Source organism: Lepidochelys olivacea (assembly GCF_965140295.1).
Source record: "Lepidochelys olivacea isolate rLepOli2 genome assembly, chromosome: 1".
In the NCBI taxonomy this organism is placed as follows: Eukaryota; Metazoa; Chordata; order Testudines; family Cheloniidae; genus Lepidochelys; species Lepidochelys olivacea.
Genome location: NC_140411.1, coordinates 345,034,729 through 345,056,882, shown reverse-complemented (window position 1 = coordinate 345,056,882; position 22,154 = coordinate 345,034,729). Strand labels below are relative to the sequence as shown.

At 39.6% G+C, this 22,154-nt stretch overlaps 1 protein-coding gene across 1 annotated transcript in view; it reads right to left on the bottom strand.

Moving 5' to 3' along the window:
* The window catches only part of MKLN1 (muskelin 1), a 184,407-nt gene that overhangs the window by 130,857 nt on the left and 31,396 nt on the right, over positions 1-22,154 (bottom strand). The window contains exons 2-4 of the mRNA XM_084630954.1: positions 18,515-18,584; positions 7,472-7,614; positions 5,798-5,886 (exon numbers count right to left, since the gene is read on the bottom strand). Of these exons, the coding sequence (XP_084487080.1) occupies positions 5,798-5,886; positions 7,472-7,614; positions 18,515-18,584 (302 nt within the window). The remainder of the gene's footprint in view (positions 1-5,797; positions 5,887-7,471; positions 7,615-18,514; positions 18,585-22,154) is intronic.

Sequence of the window (22,154 nt, the reverse complement as noted above, 5' to 3'; positions counted from 1 at the left end):
TAGAGCCTGAGACATAAGCCCTTGTATTAGAGGCCTGGTATGAGGCAGGACCTGCTCACAGAATCTGGCAAGAACAGGGCTTATACTGCAAAAATACACATTCCCAAGAAGTGTTAAGTACAGAGTACGCATGCAAACACATCCTGATATCAACAATGGTACAAAAACGTTCCCCAAGGATAACAGAAACACACTTATCCTAAAAGATAAGGTCAGGATGACAGTACGTAACTTGTTTGTATCAGGGTATAAAGATGAATCTCAAAGGGATTATCTTTGGCCAGCCTAGGGAGCAGTGGAAACTCCCACCATTGACTGAGCTGCCTCCACTTTCATGGGCATCCATGTCTTAATATCCTCATGGAGTCTGCCAGGTGCTATTACCCGTGCTTTGTCGATAATAAACTTGGCTGGATGCCTTCACACGTTAACGAATCTTGTGGTCATTGGGCGCTTCACTCAAGGTCTGCTGTGCCAACTGTCTGTGCAGAGCTGGAACAGCCAACCGGGAAAACACATACACGCAGCCAAACATCTGACCACACTTTTAACAAGATCAAAAGCAGTGCAGATATTTAGGGCACTTACAAAACATACAGGTATTTTTACTGGCACTAAGGTTCTTTTGTTTTCATAAAACGATGTAAGAACAGGCCTACTGAGGGAGCATATGATAGAGGATGGAAATAAAACCAACATTCAAAATAATTATGCCTGGGGAAATGTGAATCAAGTCCGAGTTCATCTATTTCAAACGTAATCTTAAATTATCTACAATTCCTACAGCAACCTTAACTGTACCCTTGCAGGCCAACATTATGGTACTTGCCCACACAACATACACATATACAGAAACATATGCTACAAGGCACAATTTAGATAACATTACAGTCAACTTATTTACAAAGACTTACCAGAGAAGCAACAGTAAAGCAAATATAGTTCCATTCCATTATACCAAAGCTTATGGCACATGCGGACTGATTAACACATGCCAGTTATTTGGTATGTCAGACGCTCCTCTTAATAAGTTTTCACCATAACCACAATAGTCACAACACCCTCCCACACCCTCAATGAAGAGCTTTCCCCAATCACAGCTTCCTGAAACCAGGGAAGGTAGAAGGGCCAGAAATGAAAGCGTTGAGATAAAACATGAATATATGAGTTTTCTATTGGTATAGGACATGTCCAAGTAAGCTGCTTCCCTCACCCACGCCCAGTCTTTCAATGAACAACTAGGCAAAACAGAATTTTATTATAAGGGTTAAACATGTCCCATTGCTCTGTTGCATGGCCTATGAAGTCTGAACAACGTCAAGTGGCCAGAATTATAAAAGTGAAGCTCAATCTAAAAAGAGATTTTTTTTTAAAGTTACCTTCTTATTCAACTGCTCTGCTCCTTTCAAGTTAGGAGGCATGTCTGAACACTTAAACATAAAGGCATTTGACTGGGTTTTTCCCCCACACTGTTTTCCTTCTGCTAACAGTATAAGCCCTGTTCTTGCCAGAGCTCATTCAACTACAGGAGTGGAAGTTTGAGTCTATCGTGGCATGCTTATTAATAGAATTGTTAACCAAATTCCAACCACAGAGGCAAATTATGTCTTCATTTACACCTGTGCAACCCCACTGATGAAAACGGGTGACTTTGTTGGAGTCAGGATTTCACCCAATAGGCTCATATAAGAGCAAATTTTGGCTTACAGAATCTTGATTGGTGATGTCACATGAAACACAGCATAGCATTCCTATCCCAAGTTGAATTACCATGGCTAGCAAGTAGGGAAAAGTTTACTTGTAAATTGAGCACATTTGATCTGTAACCATGAAAAATAACGGAATTTCACACCACCATTTTCACAGTAATTTCATAGTAGAAACACTTTCATGTCACATTATTATATGAACAATGCTGCATAAAACAAAATAGAAAGTATTTTAATAGGTTTCAGTCTAAAGGCCACTTGTAGTTTTCAAAAGCCTAATCTTTCTCAAGTGCTATGTAGACTTTCATCAATTTTCCAAAACCAAAATTTACTTCTGGGCATGCAGCAAGCATAAAAAATTCATCCCAAAGATAGAGGAATCAAGAAATTAAGGTACTAAAAAAGGGGGCTTAGAATGGAGAGTCCCATCTCAATCAATGTAGAAAGGTAAAATGCAGATTCTCTGTGTATAAGCAGCATTATAGGCAAGGTTGTTCTCATGCTAAGACTTCTAGCTATACTCTAACAGTCGTGCACAAAACCAACAGATTCTTTTTTCCTCTGATATATTCCATCCAAAGACAGACCAGACCTAACTCTACTTAGCTTTTGCCTATTGCATATGTTTACAAGTCCAGAACAGCATAGATCCATTCTTCTAAGTTATCCAGCCACTGTTTCTTCAGCAGTGACTTTTGACACCCCACAGTTTATTCACTCCCAAGTCCATGCACGCATCTGTTATGTAATTGTTACATATCACTAAACTAGTGAAGAGTTGAAAAGCTGAGGATTGTTGCAAAAATAAAATGTTACACGTTAATCACAGAGCAAAATACCATGCTCTTTACAAAAGATACACTATCTGGTATCAAGACAGACTTCAAAGCTCTTGGACTGGCATGTCCTACGCCTGGGGGAATTCTGCACCAAAACATTAAAAATTCTGCATATTTTATCTATCAAAACAACAATATAATCATACAGGTTTCGATTATTTTGGTAATTTATTTCAAAATATCTGTCAGCAAAAAAAAGATTCTGATAATTACCAGGCGTGTTAGTACAGAACTTTAATTTAAATTACAATACAGAAGTGTGTTTCCTGCACCCGTCAGAAGCAGTGCAAAGGCTTGGGGGAGTGAGGGGTAACGGAGGAGCTGAGGGAGAGGAAAGGAGCCTGGAGTGAACCTACAAGTTTGTTGGGTGTAGGTGGTAGAAGTATGGAACAGGTGTTTTTTGTTTTGTTTTGTTTTGTTTGGGGGGGGGGCGGGGGTGAGGGGGAATTGTTAGGCAGTTCAGAAGCCTCCCCCATGCAGACCCTTGCTGACCCCAAGTTCTCCCATTCAGTCAGGCACACCTGCCCCTCTTCCCCAACCCCCATAGCCATGTGTCCCTGCAACTCTCCTCCCCTATCCCCATGTGGCCTTGCACCCCCCAACTCCCATTCAGCCCCTGGCTCAATGCCATCACCCCTCCAGCTGATGAGCCTACACCCCAGTCTGTCCCCATCACTAGCCATTCTGAATCCTAGTCTGTGATCCCCCCGCCCCAGCAGTCCCATGTGCCCCACTCTGTCTGTCCTAACCTGGCGCCGCAGGCAGGGTGCTGTGATGGACTTCTACTCCTGGGGGAATCCTGCACCATTCTGCATTCACAGAATTCACCCGCCCGCACTCCCCCGCAGAAAATACACTGTGCCCAAGAAGTGCTGCAGTTCCACCTTTCACCCACCATTGGCTATTCTGGTGCCACAGCAGCCTCCGGTGAGCGAAAGGCAGAACTGCAGCTCTTCCTGGGCAAAATGTATTTTCTGCAGGGGGGGAAAAATCTGCAGGACACACAAATTCTGCATGTGCACAGTGGCACAGAATTCCCCCAGGAGTAATGTTCAAATCATCCTACACCTGATCTATGAAAAATGCTGGGAATAAATATTCACTTGTGGGCATTCCAAACCCCTCTCTCTGGTGCACGCATAAATTAAAGTACACACATTCCACACGTAACTGTTAGATATTCATAACCTATCAAATCAGTTTCCTTCAACCACAGAAAAGCACACATTCAGAATTAGCTTACAATTACGTATGTCAAGCGTGACTTTTTAAAAATAGCCATTTGTAAATTTGAGCTCAAAAATCATTTTCTGAATGGCAAAGCAGCACACATTTAATGCTCCAGTCACTCAAAAAATGACCAAAAAGTTACTGGTGTTACTTTTTACACCTTGTATCACAACATATGAAAAGTAATACCATAATATAACACTTTTATCCTGAGACAAAATAAAAAGGCCACCGCATGTTTAAGGGCAATAAAACTTTACTAATACATTCAAATATTCTATACTCAACACAGTATTTGTGTTGCTTTACCTTGCTCTTCCATCACTAAGTATCTCAGAGCCAAATTTGCAGATTATATGGCCAAGATCATAGGGGGAAAAAAAAAGATAGTTAAAAAAATACACTTGCACACTTATGGGAATTAGGGCTCCTGGTTATCACACAAATGACAGATTTAAATTCCTGGGCCTAAGTTTTCACTTCCCTGGGTGGTGGCACACACTGGAGACAACATCTTCACAAAAACTCTACAGCAGAGGTATGAGTGATATAAAGGGATTCCAAAAGGAGCCCCATTCAGACAGTCGCAGCAAAGTCTGGGTGAGCGAGGTAAAATAAACCAGGACCTCAAGATTCACAGTATATGAATTATGTAGCTTGAGTAAGTTATATTAGTAAACTGTCTCATTCCTCCACTTTTCTGCAAGTATGTCCTTGCTGTTTTCCTTTCAAAGAACAGCCACTACAGGAAAGCAAAGAACATAAGAACATCAGAATGGCCATAATGGGTCAGACCAAAGGTTCATCTAGCCCAGTATCCTGTCTTTCAACAGTGGTCAATGCTAGGTGCCTTAGAGGGAATTAACAGAACAGGTAATCATCGCATGATCCATACCCTGTTGCCCAGGCAAACAGAGGCTAGGGACACCATCCTTGCCCATCATGGCTAATAGCCATTGAAGGACCTATCCTCCATGAACTTATCTATTTCTTGACCTGAGAGTATGTGTAATACCACAATACAAGACCAGTAGCAGAGCCACAGCTGGCCCCAGATCAGCCTTGTTCGGCTCACAGGACTATAAAATTGCTATGTAAAATATTTGGGCTCAGGCTGGAACCCAGACTCAGACCCCACAAGAGGGGAGAGTCTCAGAGTCTTGACTCCAGCCCAAACATGTACTCTGCAATTTTATAGCCCCACAGCCAAAGCCCTGTGAGCCTGAGTCAACTGATCTGGGCTCAGACTCAGTGCAATGAGTTTTTTTAATTGCAGTGTAGACATACCCTGAGGGACCAGATAGGTCAGCTAATCCATAAATTGGAATCTTTCACCTCTAGGTCACTCACTGAAATGCAGCAAAAAACAGTGACCAAGTGTTATTTTGCTTGGTAGCCCAGGTGAAATGAGGAAATGACTCAGTCCAGTTCTCAGTGGACAAATGCTCCCATTGCAAAAACCACCAACACAAGTGGCCTTAATTGTTAGGCTAATGACTCAGAACATCATGGGGACTGACCTGCCGCTTCCCCCAGATATTGTCTCTTTAGTCAAGGTGAGTCTAGGTGGTATGGAAGGGGCAAGGGAAGCTTCTGTTCCTGCTAACCATGCTGTATCTGTTTTGGGAATAGAAGAATTCAACTCTTTTCAACCTTGAAGGCTGTCAATGCTGAACTTTTTACCAGCAGTAAACTTCTTGAATTTTTTTTAAAGCTCTGTACTGTAATTCATAGTAGGACAGTAAGCAGCTTCCCCAGCAATATTACTTGGTCACATGATCACATTTCTTTAAGTTTGTATTCTACTTTGCTTGCAGTCCATAGGATTTAAAATATTAAGCTATTACTCCTTGGCTACAAGGCTTCACTGTGTTCTAGTCTAACCAGTCTAAAAGACCATGAAATGGAACAGCTATTTTGAATATTTTGCCTGAATACAGCGTAGTCACAAGTGCCAAGACTGGCACATGTATAAGAAGAGATTATTTTCTACTCAGAATGCTGAAAAAATGCATTTACCTATCTTAATGAATCGACAGGGGAACATCTGTTCATCAATTTTATGCTTCAAGGAGAATGTTTCTTTGTTATAATCATTCTTTAAGCCACTGTGGAAAAAATAAATAAAGTTACTAAATCTTACCTTGTATTTTAGAACTAACTAGTAAATGCAACCTAGGTCATGTCTGAAATGTGATGGTTTCATTTTACTACTGATTCATAAGTATGCATGTTGAACCAGTGTCTGGATTGAATCAGCCACTTTACCTCCCAAGGAGGTAACATGTCTAGTGATATGAGTAGGGAACTGGAGTCAGGAGATATGGATTCTGTTCCAGTCTATGCGGACTCAAAATGTAACTTTAGGCAAGTCACTTCTCTGCAACTCAGCTTTCCCATTTGTAAGCCATAGATAGTACTTGCCTACCTCACAGGAGCATTATGAGAATTAACTGATTTTAAAAGTGCTCTGTGATTTCCAGATGAAAAAGTACTACATAAAGTGCAAGGTATCAAGATTCGTAATAAAATAAACCTGGACTTTAGTATAGTTACATCAAAAATAATACATGAAGAAATAATTCCTGAAAAATTGAGAAGTCAAATGACACAAAGACTGCTCAACTATACCAGCAAACTACTAGCATACTATTTCAGTCCTTCCCTCTTCCTATCAAGTTGCCCCACAATTCAAGCACTAAGCAATAGCAATTTAAAATTACTAAACTGGGGCAGCTCAAATCTGAAGATGCTTTTGAAATCCTACTACATGGTCCTGTAGGATATCTATGCTAGGTTCTTCATGTCACATGGTTTCACCTGGTAAGGCAGCACTAGTCTGATTCTTTGATCAAGGAAGTGCAGCCAACAAATACTGACTACTTCAACAAACCAGCACACACTCCCTATAACTGGGCTTTCCTGTTGCTGGCCTCCAATTAACATTGGCTCTTGCTGTATGGCTCCTCTGCACTTGAAGTGCAGTGAGTGATCTAAATATTATCTCTCCCTTTCAACTTAGGAGGCAGAAGACTGGCTAGGTGGCCTTCTCAAATTTAAATTAGTAATTATTTTAAGATCTATGATAAGTCTAAAACTGGTAATAGGCTGCCTTCCGTAAGATACCTACCACTGGACTACCAAATCAAGTGATTTAAGACAAAGAAGAAATTAGTTTTGTACTCTACCCTTTGACAGAGCAATCAATATGAAGGTAAAACAGCTGAGTAGTTCAGACCTGTATTGTTATAATGAGTTTCTATACATATGCAGTCGAGAACACTTACTACACAACTCCTAAAGAACTATTAAAAGTTTTCCACAACTGTAGCTCAAATTTAGGGGCATGTCTCAGGTATGCAGAAGAAAGGAATCTCAGCCCACAAGCATTGCACCCTGGCTCTTCAAAACCTCCAGGAGCTCACCCTCCACAAATCCTCTGTGGTTAGAACAAGGTAGGGAAGGCTTCCCAGAGCTAAATTTTGGCATATATGCTCCTTGGCCTGACCATATCACATCAGTTATCTGCGCAGGGGCTGTACATGGGGCCACAGGAGCCAACAGCAGGCTTACACTAGCAGCCTTTTTGCACTGTTAACCGAGTGCCATCTGGGAGAAAAGAGGGAGGGAAGAACACTGTGGTCCAGCCTTTGATTTAGGATGGATTTACAAGTTGCTGAAATCATCTCTTACCTGGATAATAGGTCTGTCATGTTTTCTTCATTCATCCCACCAAAGACTTTAAACTTCTTTAAATTGCAGACATGAGTCTTCTCATATTTGCCAAAGGTGATACTTTGGACTATAGCAGGTCTTTCAAGTTTCAGAATCAAATACTGTGAAAAGAGGAAAAAACGAGAAAATTCTGAGTACAAAAATAAATGCTGCAGAGCGTGCACCTAGAAGGAGGAAAATTACAGCCTTCAAATTTTCATAGGTAACGCCAAGGCTGAAGGACAACAATTATTAATGTTGGTACTCCAAATTATATGGTCCCTGCCTGTGAATGAGATTAAACAAAGGAAGATGTGGGCTGCATATTAGGAAGTACTCCTTTAAAAGAAATCTACACAAGCAGAAAATAAGTCATACCCAGTATGCTATTCAAGACCTCATGTATTCCTTCTGGGAGTTGGAAGAAAGACTCCAGAAGGCATTGCATAATATGGCCAGGTGCTGGATAACTGACTCAGCTATGCACTAATGCTTGAACTGAAGCTTAACTCTGGAGTACATTCTGTTGATTCAATCTCTTAGATGCTAACATACAACTTCCATTAACTATGTCAGCTCAGAGACTACCTGGTCCCAGAGAGCAAAATGAGCCACTAAAAGCTTGGCTCATAGGTAACAGGTGAACCAATTGCCTAAAAAGCATATAAAATTATATTTGGCCATTTCATTTGCTATCAGGAGCTTCTCCTAGTCCATAAGGAAACTGATCAGAAGGGTTTGGCTCATGAGGCTCTCCTTTCAGCTGTTCCCTGTGCGCAGAGGGGTTGGCATACTTCACATTTTCTGGCCCTATCAGTCACCTTAACCAGCACTGCCTGAAGGAAAGAATCCTGCTTAAGTGCCTCTGAAGAGAGATGTTCCTACTGAATAGTCTGGTTGGATACCAGGAATCAAGACATTTAAATATTGAATAGCTGAGAGTAAAAAACAACTCCCTTCTCCCTCTCTCTCCCTCCCTCTGAGAGAGGATCAAAAGAAGGGGTTTTTTCCCCTAACAAAAGCAGAACAATCTAGAATTTACTCCAGAGTAGCAGATCTTGTTCGGCTCCCTACTTTCACGACGAAGATCTACAATAGGCTTGTCATGCCCACACAACAGAACAAGTGAGAAGAGGTTGGAAAACGTACAATAAACTTCACATACACTACCTTCCCCTTGAGTCTGTCACAAAAATCTCAATAGAAGCTACTATATGAGCAGACGTACGATGTTCTAGAAACCTTTTCGCTACAAGCTACACAGGGGGGCCCTAGTCCAACCGTAAAATGGTGCAGCAGATTCAAACATGACTAGCATTTTAAGCTGAACTATTTTGATAGTAAGTGACAGACTCCACAGAATTTAAATACAAGTGACTGCTTTCAAAGATCACAGATTAGAGACTGAAGTCTTAACTATCCACAAAGCAAGTACAGCACAGAAAACGGCCATGCAAACTTTGTTGAAACTGCCCTGCCACCATGCCTCAAACTTGACCTAGAATTACAACTTCCAGGGTGATGGAGGAATTTGTTCTCCACAACCAGTCAGATAGACAGACTTTGGTCTTTCTGCTGTGACTCCATCATACAGTCTCTTCTAACAGTCCCTAGAAACTGGACTGAGATCAACATCACATTGTAACTAGGGCAGTAAAATTGTGAATTTAGACTAAGTTCCTGACGGCAGGAATAGGCCCACACTATGTGTTTATACAGCACCTAGCACAATGGGACCATGATTTCAATGGGCACCTCTAAGTGCTACTGCAAAACACACAGGCTTGAAAGGATTAGACTAATGACAAAAAATATTTCCATTAATAATCATCGAAGTCTACAGATAAGCAGAGTAAGAAAGGAACAGAGTTTGATTTAAGGATACTTACTTTGTATATTTTGACATGTTGACAATTTGCGTTTTAATGGTTATAAAAATTTTAAAAATGTTTGAGTCTCATCTGCTGTCATTAAACAATTATGGTCTGACCCCATACAAAATTTCCCACAACTGAAAACTGAAATAGCTAACATTAAGAAAACTGCTTTAAACCCATAATTTTGCACTAATTATAAAAAATACAGTTGAATGCTGCCAAACCTAAATACACATCATAGCAGTGATTATGTATTTTTAAAAACTCACATATCTATGCACTGTGTCACTACGCTAACTAACACAACACGAAGAAGCATTCATGCTAAAGGCATTACTATAAAGCATCTGGTTAACACTAAATGAGGGAATCTTTAAACATGATTTGGTTAGTTATTTTTTAGTAGTTCAGGACAAAAGAGGTATGCCATCCATCACATTGCCATCCACCCACACACCTCACAAAAGAGGTATGCCAATAGCTAGTTACAACACGAGGTGAGGACATGGTGCCTTTCCAGTAGTTCTTTGCAAAGCCTCACAACTCAATACCATATTTCAACACAAGTCTCTCTCTAGCCACCAGCACATTTTTAATTACATTTACATGCCTCTTCATCAGAGTATCCCAAAGAACTTCACAAACCATATAAATTCAGCAGCACTGAACTCCAACTTTTTCTGGAATGGACGCTAGTCAGCAAGCAGAGCGAACTAGTGTTTGGCATACTTGAAGAACAAAGGAGTAGATGGGGGACTTTTGGCCAAGGACACTAGCACAAATCCCATGTGATCTTATGTTCTTTTCCAAAAATCTCGTACCATAAGTTACGTATTACACAGTTTTACCTCAGAAAGTTGGAGGACTGGAATTGACCTTATCAAGATTTGAACTTGTGGTTCCAAGGAATTTAAGAATTCCATATCAGATGCTTAGGTTACTAAGATACACCCTCTGGCAAATATTAATGCCAGATTTTCAGAAGAGCCAAACTCACATGTAGCCTACATGCTTATTAAATGCTGTAGTTTTTATTATTTTTAGTCCAAAGGAAGGGAGAGAAACAGTGGGGAGGAGACATGGATTTTAGTCAAAACCAGTCTCTGCACAACATGTGCAGGGCATCTTAGTTGGAAGGGCAGAGACATCTAGAAATGAGGTGTGGTAGTTGCGGACACGTTTACTAACCGCTTTAGAAGCTCTGCAAAAGGTTTCATTGGGAATGAGCAGTCTTGAAGGTTCTACACCCCCACCATTGGAGAGAAGAGCCAAAGAGAGCTCACGGGGTGAAAGTTATAAACATAGGAGCTGGAGACAGCCCTGTGGACTCAGTGGCTGACCAACACAGGATCAAGAAATGCATCTGCTGTGAAGGCTGCATTCCAATACCTCTACCACTTTAGATACAGGCTGCATATTCCTAATCTTGTTGGAAGAGGAGACAGACTATTACCTCAGGAACTGAAATTGCTGCTGATTGTGAAGATCTCCTGACTGTTGTGCTGAGAAGGTTCTGAGGTGTTTAGAAGGGAACTGAGGCTCCCATTTTCCTTTGGCTCTGGAGGATCTAGGTGACTGACACACACACACACAGAGTGATGCCACACTACAGAGACTGAAAAAATCAGAGAGAAGATCAGAGCAGAAAGTATAAAAGGGTATATGCGCTCTGTTGAAATCTTGCACTGAATTATATGTAAAGGTAACAAAGTGGGAGAGTTTGTACAAGGAGCACCAGTAGCTTCAGTGCCTAACATTTTTATTAAACCAGTTATTCAAAAGTATTCCAAAGGGTTTTGTTTCGATTAAATGTTTGTTCTCTAAGAAAATCATACAGTACTTTCCCTGAGGCTGACTGACAACTGCTAGTAGCACCAACATTCAGGGGACTGCATTATAATCCTGAGGTTTAACTCAGTTTAATTATTTTTCTGAGAAGTCCTAAAACCGCAGAAACTTCGGCCTGTGCTTCAGCAGAGAAATAAACTGAGGTACAGTGGAAAAGGGGAGTGTAACGAAAGTTATACATATTACCTTAGCATCCACTACCCAGTCACATAGGCATCAAAAAAACGTGACCCCAAGTGTCATAGCGAGAACTGAGTTCTTTTGAAGATCTGGCCCATGCCACATGTTGAATGTACATTGTGTTTAACACATACAGTTGAACAAGTTTTAATATACTTTAAATCACTCCCTGATATGATCTGCACAGCAGGAGAAGAATCAAGAAGTAACATTTTGGGATTAGGCAGAAGAACAAAATCTGCCTTCACTCTGCAGGGATAGAAAAATCTTTTGAAACAGACGACTGTTTATGTACTTGGCAAATCAAAGTTGCTCCTTAGGAAGTTTTATTTTTTATAAGGATAGTTTGAGCTAATACAGACCAGAAGTATTATATGAATTCTCCAGAACCAACAGGCTGAATCAAACATTTAAAGTCTTATCTACCTAATATTACCCCTGCAATTTGATTCACAACATACTCTGCTAGTTTTTCAACATAAACAATTTCACTTCATTAATAAGCAGTTGTCACAGTTTCACCCTGGAGGTAAATGCATTTCATTAACACACGAGGTACTGTATATAAAAAAACAGAAATACAAGATCATAACTTTTTTTTTTTTTTTTTTTTAAAGTCAGGCATAGTGACTGCGGACAGTTCACTGCATTAAAGGCCTACTCTATGTTTATAACAAGGATTATATCTAAAAACCTGTTCTTTTATATATTAACTGTCATCAACCACAGAAATCCATATCATTGTACATACATAGTACTTCAGAATAGAATCACAGCTAAGATTCTCTTTTATAAAATGAAAGTCTGGTCTCCAATGCTATCAATTTTATTACATTTCCTTTGTAAACCTCGAACTAGTAGGAAAATAGAGAATATACCAGCTTCTGCCTAAGTAGACTACTACATCACAGGTTTACCATTGTACATATAATTTCTGTCATTCTATTTCAAGAGTGAATCCAGAAAGTATCCAGTTTAACAAACAGCTGAAGTGTATTTCCTTTTGCTGGCACTCATTCATAATCAACTCCTGGTCTTCAAGGCCACAAGAGCCTTTTAACTCTACCATAACCACATGGCTGGAAAACCCCTTTACTAAATATAACCCAAGGGGTAGTATTTCAGATGTTTCAGTGGTATGCTGAGGTTTTAGACTTCCACTTTCAATTTCTTTTTCAATGAACAACCTGACAAACACCCTACTGCACCAATCAAATGACATTTTATTTCCCTCAGCTACTCTGCAAATTGGTGGATTTTCTCCTGTTCTACTCAGATTCTTTATTATGCCCATAGACTAGAAGTTCATAAAATATCAGGGTTGGAAGGGACCTCAGGGGCTCATCTAGTCCAACCCCCTGCTCAAAGCAGGACCAATCCCCAATTTTTGCCCCAGATCCCTAAATGGCCCCCTCAAGAACTGAACTCACAACCCTGGGTTTAGCAGGCCAATGCTCAAACCACTGAGCTATCCCTCCCCCTTATGCGCTTTTCAAATTAAGAAGTTTCTTATGGACAATTCCTTTTTTCCAGCAACAAGGAGGAGGAAGAGAAGAGAAGAAAACGCATGTGTAATTCAACATAAAGAACAATTAAGTGGTGAAGATTCACTGAGCAGACTTTTTAGCCTGTGAATCAGCACAAAACTAGTGCCCCAAAATGGCATTAGAAAACACTGATTTTGAAGGTGCTGCCTTTCTGAATATACAAACCCTACTGGTCAGGACTAGAGCTGGGCAAATAATGGATTTTTCAGTTTGCAGGCAACTTTGGGAGAGAGGGGAAAAAAAAAAAAGTAAGTAGTAATTTGGGGACAAACAAAAAATGACGTTTTTATTTGCTGAAAATTTTCAAAAAGTGTAAATGTTATTGAAACAAAAAATTGAGTTGAAATGTTTCAGCTATGTTTCCCAAAACAGCAGGAAGAGAAGGAAGTAGTACCTTCCTTACAAGCTTTAGCCCAGCAGTTGGAGGCATCAGCTGGAATATAGGAGGCCTGATTTCAATTCCCCCTTCCACCCACATGGAGAAGGAACTTGAACTTGGATCTCCCCCGCTTGCAGGAGAATGCTCTAACCACTAGGCTATTCTGGAATGGGACTCAATCTCTGCTCTTGAAGCTGCTCCACTTTCTGTAACTACATATGTACAATAGTTGTAGCTATGTTGGTCCAGGGATATTAGAGAGACAAGGTGCGTGAGGTAATATCTTTTATTGGACCAACTTCCATTCAAATTAATAGTTCACAGTCAATGAATAGTCTTTGGGCCAGGGAAAGAGTTTGAGAATGACTGCATTCATTCATTCATCTATCTACAGGCTGCTAGTTAGAGCGCTCACCTCGGATGTGAGAGACCCAAGTCCTAGCTCCAACTACTTTTTAATTTATAGAAAGTAGAGCAGTTTCAAGAGCAGAGACTGAGAAAGCCCCATTCCAGAATAGCCTAGTGGTTAGAGCACTCTCCTGCACAGGGGGAGACCCAATTTCAAAGCTCTTCTCTACATCAGGCAGAGGATGAGCTGGACCCAGGTCTCCCACATGATTACCTTAACTGCTGGGCTAAAGCTTACAACTATGCACCGCCATCTATCTGCTGTTATGACCAGCTTTTACTTGCTTTTGTCAAAATGCCTGAGATTCAAAACAAAATATTTTATGTTGAAATGAAATGTTTCATTTTGGCATTACTGAAACATTATACATATAAAACATATAAAGTGTTCTATAATGTTAAGTACTCAAAAAAAAATCAAGGCCTAGGTGCTTCAAATTGGGCATCCTAAATTAGTGGATACTTCTGACCTTAATTTTTCAGTTCCAACCTGTAAAATGGACCAGGACCCCATTGCGCTAAGCGGTGTATAAATGAACAAAGGGATGGCCCTTGCCCCCCAAAATGTTAAAATCTAAGTATAAGACAAGAGACAGATTGGTAGACAGACAGATGAGGAAGATCAAGTAAACAATGGGACAACAATTGTCATCTTGACAAGCAGAGGTATCAGTAACTCATCTCCTCCACCAGGGGTATTGTGACTATAAATTCATTAACATTTGTGAAACAGTCAGATACTATAGTGAAAAGTGCCAAGGAGAAGCCCATGAGGAAATTAATAATGCTGTCTTCAGAGCAAGGTTTGCATAGTGTATAATAAATAAGGCCTGGGGCTACACACTGAACAAATGAGGAGAAAACTAAATATTGAATAGCTGCTCATTAAATTGAGTACTGGCCATTCTGTGCACTGAATGAGGCAGTGGTCCAAAAGAAAAAAAACTGTGTGATCATGTAATTAAAGACAATCATAATGTACACAAACGGCTGAATTAAGGGACAAGGAAACAGGGTTGGGGAAGGGAACCTTAATTATAGCTTTTCCTAACTTCTGTGTGCTTGACTTTTCAACGCTGATATTTTTAAACACAGTTTTGTGTGTAATATTATATAAGGCATGTTTGATTCCTTGGAAGTGAACAAAAAAGCTTCACAAAAAGAACACCCCAAAATAATACCGATACTTGCGATCTCTACCACACAGCTCTCATTACATGCACACAATTGATTAGCCTTTACTATTGTGACCCCAAAATTATAAAGCTTCTTGGCTCACCAAGTTCAATGAAATGAAAGGGCTTTATTTCCTCATACCTCACTTTTAGATGTTAAACATGGATGAGCAATGCCAATGAAAACTTGCGCTAGTTACATTATATATGTAAATACAATTAATTTCTTGAAAGTACAATTTTGCTTCTTTCATCTGTGCATGTTTCAATATCCTACGGCTATCAAAACAAATTTTTACGTTACAGAAAATTTACTGTACTAGATTGTGTTTGTCCACAGGAATTTTCTTGCTTTAGACTCTACACAAGAACCTGTTAAAGTATTTCTTTTCTGAAAACTGGGCTTGTGACTCAGATCCACCATTCCACACTGATAATATATCACAATTCTTGAGAGTCACATGGAATTCAGCTTATCAAACAGAATTCTAATGCCAAAATTCATTTCACTACAGGCATATCGAGAGAAACAGCAAGGAGGAACAAAACTAAGTTTTTCAGTGCCAAACCATCCCAACCTTTCTCCCTCTCACATGCACGTGCAGTAACCCTCCTCAAGCCTTGCACCGAAGGACATCTATACATAAGCGGTATCCTGATCTTATTAGGAGGTCTGACTAAAAACTATAGCCAAGAGAAAAATATTTTAAATTGATTTAATGGCCGACTTCATAAGAAAAATCAAGCTCACTTCTAACTAATCCAGTTTTGACAGAGCTTAACAAACTAAGGCAAAATATGTCAGAGAAAGAAAAAAGTTCACTGTAGACAATCCCTTCCCCAAACCAGACATCCCTTTTTATTACCTGTTAGAAAGAATTACTAGGCAAAGAGGAAAATATCTCTACATTCTTAGTAACCATATTAAGCTTAAGAAATGGTTCTTACTCAGCTGGATTCCAATTTGACCCTGTGGTCAGAATATTCTCTCTCAGTGTTTGCTTTTTTTTTCTCTTTTTTTTTTTTTTTTAAACAGTTATGAAGTCTCTCAAAAACATTAGGAGGCTGAATGTTCATCTACTGATGTCAGTTCTGAAAATAGGCGTGAGTAAACTTCTAATTACCCTTCACAATGAGAATAAAGGTGCCTAAGTCTGAAGGGTCTAAGCTATAGAATCAAAGTGAAAAACACCTATGGGATAGGAGCTTAATTTCAAACAAGGTTTTTGACCCCAAGCCATGACAGAAATACGAGTCTCCAGTTGCAGAGAACTAGATTCTTGCCAAACACTCTAGGAAAGAAAGTGAGGCTGAATGCTCTGAATATACCACATGACATTTCCTTACTAATTGATACTACGAAGTAAGAATATGCTGCCTGCCACAGCGGTTGTAAGGAGGAAAAAAGCAGAAGATTATTTGCTATCTCAATTTTCATTACCCTGTAAACATTCTAGGATGGATTAAGATTGCTTGGAAGTGGGGAACAAAAATTTTTTTCTACATTTACAAAATACATTTGTGCTATACAAGATAAAAAACAAGTAATTTTAAACTGAGCAGATGTACTGGGGATCAGAGGAAGTTGGTATGTGAAATATGCATGATTTGGTTTTCCTTAAATCTCTGGCCTTGTAAAGTCAGAAGACAACACAGACATAACAACCAAATAGGTAAAAATTAATGTTCCCAAAACCAGAACAGGTGCTCATAGTTCAGTGATGTGGCCGTGTATGTACCTAAATAGCAATCCCAGAACAGAAACCTTGGCCAACAGGATCCAAAAGGAATCAGTCATTCTTCATCACAGCTGGATGGCACTGGAAAGAGCAGCTTTTGACAACTGTGAAATGTTTCTGAACTCCAAAACCTTATGGTGTATAAGACTTCTTGTAGATTAATTTTGTGCCAACGGAGGTCATTGAAAATACTTTTTGCTGAAAGGCCCTAGACTTGTAAACTTGAGGACTGGAGACAAGGTATTCACATTGGCTGATCTCACTGCTGTAGAACACTGTCAGTCCTGTGCATGTTCGTTAGCCTTCAGACTGAAACAGAACATTCATCTTTCCAGCCAAGCATTTGCCCCAAACAGACTAAATCTTGCAGTGTTTTCTCTTTTGATTAATTTTCTGATGTTCCTTGGGTGGGTAAATGGAGGGTTACTATTGCTGCACATTATAAACATTCATAAATCTCTTGTGTGGCAGCAGGGTACCTTATACGCTAATTATATGAATTTAAAAGCAAATCATAAACAGAAAAAAAAAGAGAGAAGTTGTGATCCAGTGAGGTAAAAGTGACAAGGAAGTTTGTGAATAATACTGGTCCTGGGGGAGAAAAGAAAATCTCTTGTTGCCTGGATCAGGAAAAATGTAAACTCAGAGTAAAACAACCAGGCTAGAAAACAAAGAAAACAAATGCAGCCAAAAGCACTGTGAGGTCATAAGTAAGGTTAAGACTGTGTCATGGTTATTTTTAGTAAACGTCAGACACGTAACTGTTGTTTGTTAAAAATAACAGTGACAAAATGTGGAGGGAGGGGTCCAGCACCCGCCACTGCTGTTCCCAGGGTTGCTGGAAACTCTGGGTGGATGTGTCTGCCGCCCAACAGCTCCAGTCCCACCGCCTGAAGCAGAAAATGTCATGGAGGTATCGAAATTACAGATTTTGTGACTTCCGTGACATAATCTTAGCCTTATATATAAAGTAGGACAAAATCTGTGATCTTAAAGTGGTCCCAGAAGACTGATAAAAAGGAGCACTTTCTACCAATATTACTAGACTGTTTCAGAAGTAAGCGGGATAGCAGAATTTGCAAACATGCAAATCTATTTGCTTAACAGGAGAGCTTACATTTATTGGAGAAAAAGCCGAACAAATATTTTGAAAGAAAAGTGGTAGGATGAACAGATTTTACATCTCTCAGAAGTTCCAGAAAGCAAAATACCATAGTATAGGGAGGAGTTCGACACTAAAGTTGTGACATTAAGACAAGTGAACAAACAGAACCATGTTCTAACAAAGTAATCAGGCAAAAGAAAGGGAAATACAATTTACTGTGTTTCTAACAGCTTCCATGTTTAGAAGTCTGGCAGTGTTTAAGTGATGAATATGAAGAGTATGTGGTCTATTCTAGAAGACAGAATACCCTCACTGAAACAAGACTGGTGAGCACAGGAAATCTATCACAGCTTCTCATAGTGCTGAGGAGATGGGGCCTGCATGGCATATTCCCACCAATGCTCAATGACAGCGTAACTTGAATCACTTTTAGTTGGATTCTTGAAGTTTGAAATGAAGAATTAAAAAGATACCTGCCAAATTCACTTGTGGTAACATGACATTCTGCCCCAAAAAGGAAACTGTTTTAAAAAAACAAGGAGGCAAACATGCCCTTGGTGGAAATGTAAATATTCCTGCCAAGAAGAACAGAGACAGAAAAGCGAGTAAAGTTTTAGGTATCAGATCACTCAGTCCATACCAACATGAATAACCCAGTTGTTTAGATTAATAACAGTCAAGATGTAATATAAGTTGCAATTTAAAATTTGGGCCTTTGGAAGCCACAACAGGTCTAAGTACTAATGTAGAATTAAAATGCTTACCTGGGGAGGGTAGTTGCTTTCTGAAGACCACCTTGAAGACTGATCATTAGGCTTGTCCACTAAAATATTCCTAAAAAATGAAAAACAAATGTAAGTTTACAATACTAATTTTTAAACCCCAAACGGTTAACATGCAGAGAAACTACTACACTTTAGCCAATAGCTCCTGTAGTTTGAACACAAACACATATGGCTCAGTCAACAATGCATTTATGAAGCTACCTATGTTGCTACATAGTTGGTTTTTGAATTTGCTGCATAATAGTGTTGCAGAATCTAATTTTTTTTAAAGATAAGTCAAGCCTCTAGTGCTTGTGGTTGTGAAGATAATTTCACATGAAAGCCAACGCATTTATGTTTACTCAAGTCTGCTGACAACTCGAAACCTTAACTCAGAGAGGCATGTACTGTCTCATTCACTTTAACAGGGCATGAATTTTAAAGCCCAATGAGGTGTTATATGATAACATTAACCATTTAGCTAGATTATGCTAAAATGATAGTCAGTGAAAGTATACTTCTATTTGTTAGACACTAAGTACTGGAATGGAGAGGAATGGAGAGCAATGGAGCTGCTACCTTGCTTTCAAGTTTTGCCACAGTGGGGAAATTAGAAATTCAACTCACCCTCAAATTTGAAGTCACCTTCACCCCTGTCAATAAGTCTAGATTGATGCACAGGATATGAGGACTCATAAAATGCTTAACCTGCATTGCCTTCCCATGCATTAAGAGACACCTGTGACCACTGTGTCCTCCTTTGTAATTTAGTGTACTGAACTACTTTGGCTTGAAAAGAAAGCTATATGAATGTGTGATGGTAAGAGGCACAAAGACCAAGTTAGGTGCCTGAACCTCAGTAGACAGAATTTATCCTATTCGATTTTTTCCTTTACTCAGGCGGAGACCAGCTGAATCCTGATCTGGGAAGCCCCTAGTAGGCAAAGGAGGAGGATGTAAAAATATTTATTTTTTCTCCATCTGCCATGTAGAAGGAACTGTAATATATATTGACTAGTATAAAAGATTGGAGAAGGGAACGTTTATGTAAAAGCTTAAAGGGAAAAGGTTAAATGAGAAGTTTAACAGGGTCATTCAAAAAGAGTAGCTCTCTCCACATACTAGAAACAGGAAGAAACACCAACATGTAAGGAGCCACCAGGCAGTCCAGTACAGGAATAATGTTTAGGAAATACGCAACAGATGGTCTAAGATAGATGCCTGAGTTTGAGGACATAGCAAAGTAATCTGGGTACATCAATTCCCTAAACCAGGGGTGTTCAACCTACGGCCTGCAGGCCGTACATGGCTCACCAGAATATTTCATAAGGCCTGCAGCTTGCTTCAATACAATATACTAAAGACCGTTTCATTAGTGTTTGTTCTCATATTTACAGCATTTTAGTATGCACAAGTGTGTAAACAGACAATACTGTACATAGAAACAACCTATCTAAATACATGTGGAACAAGCTGAATTTAAAGTATTAATACAGCTGACTTTAAATATTATGAAATATGCAGAATCTGTAGACTAAGGGGGGGAATATGACAGAAGTCTATAAAATCACGACTGGTGTGGAGAAAGTAAATAAAGTGTTATTTACTCTCTCATAACACAAGAACTAGGGGTCACCAAATGAAATTAACAGGCAGCAAATTTAAAACAAACAAAAGGAAGTATTTCTTCACACAACGTAGTGGCAACCTGTGGAACTCTTTGCCAGAAGATGTTGTGGAAGGCTAAGACTACAGAGTTCAAAAAAGAACTAGATAAGTTCATGGAGGTTAGGTCTATCAATGGCTATTAGCCAGGATGGGCAGGGATGGTGTCCCTAGGCTCTGTTTGCCAGAAGCTGGGAATGGGCGACAGGGGATGGATCACTTGATGATTACCTGTTCTGTTCATTCCCTCTGAAGCACCTGGCATTGGCCACTGTTGAAAGACAGGATACTGGGCTAGATGGACCTCTAGTTTGACCCAGTATGGCTGTTCAAGGTTGTGCTGAGGTTTATGTGGCCCTCCTGTCATAAGGTTGGGCATCACTACCCTAAACCCACTGAAGTCCCAAGAAGGAAGAGTACACGATTGCACTCGATGGACCCTCCAAAAAACATCTGAAAATTTTTTTTTAAAAAGGTACCTCAATAAAGAGTGACTCACAGATTAGGGAGAACAAGTGAAGACACGGCAGATAGTAGGGAAGAACCAAAGCCAAAGAAAATCAACTGAGCATCAAGGTGGACAGTAGGGGAGTTGATCTGAATTTAAGGCCAAGACAAATGATCGGATATCTACGATTATAGCAGAGGGAAAAAAAAAGGGGGGGGGGTTACAGTGATTCGCTCTCAAATCAGTGTTAGAAATTGGCCAAGGAGAAATAATGAAGACACAGAGCTGCAGAACTGCTTGGCACTAAAGGGTGGGGCGGGGGGAGGGTTTAGGAGAGCGAGAGAGATTAAATCTGATAAAGAAAATAGAGGGGAAACATTAGAATTAAGAGATTGCCTGAAAATGCAGAGGGAGGAAACCCAATATGGGCAGAATATTTTAAACATGTACCTTTTCAGATTAAAGATCAATTTCAGGATAAGGAAGGACAGTTTCTCATTAAAGGACACAACTACTGGGATATTAACAGGGGGCTCAGTGTATGCCCCCAATCAAAAGCAAAAAGCTTTAAGCCTCTAAGAATTTATTGAAAAGATTACAACATTTTGGGGAAGGGAAATTATACTTGGAGGAGACTTCTATTATACACCAAATTCCTTACTGTCCCAGATCTGAAGACAACATAGGAGAGAAGGAAACAGGCGCAGCATTAACTTTTCTATGACAACTCAGTTGCTCAGATTTCTGGAGAGAACTGCACCCATGGGAAGGAGATAAGTTTTATTCACACCCGCGTTTATACACTAGAATAGATTTAATGTTAATCTCTAAATCCTTATTGAAGGAGATCTGGTCTGCAGAAATTGGTGCTATTACATGGTCAGCTCATGCCCATTCAAAGTAATATTTGCTAAAAGGGATGGACAGATCCCAAAGATCATTTTTATGGGAAATTAACTGTTTGCTGCTCCAGGTCAAAGATCCGGTTGCAGCAATTAAAAAGGATATTGTTGAATACTTCCAAATAAATGATAAAGACAAATATAAAGTGAGATCTTCTATGAAAGGCAGGAAGCTGTATTTAAGAGTCAGTTGATTGAAAGAGCTCAAGAAAAAATTAAAACTAACAGGAGATAAAAAGGTTGCAAGGGATTCGTACAAACAGGTTCAAAAAAGTATATCAATAGGGAGTAACCAGTGTTTAGACACCACTGAGAAAGATTTTGCTAGACGACAGTGGAAATTTCTGTTTGAAGACCTGACTCAAAGCATACGTTTTATGAAAAAGGAAATAAAGTGACAAGTTATTGGCCCAAATGCTTAAAGAGATGAGAGCAATACATTATTTCACCAACTAAGAACAATCAGCAAAGGTAGCTACACACCCTATTGAAATATGTGCAGATTTTCCCTGCTTCTTATAAAAACCTATGTTGTGATAAATGAAGCGGGGATAGCTCCCTTTTATGGACACACAGCCAGTTAGCTACAAAACCCCTGTTAGTAGCTGTTCTCTACTTGCTTTAC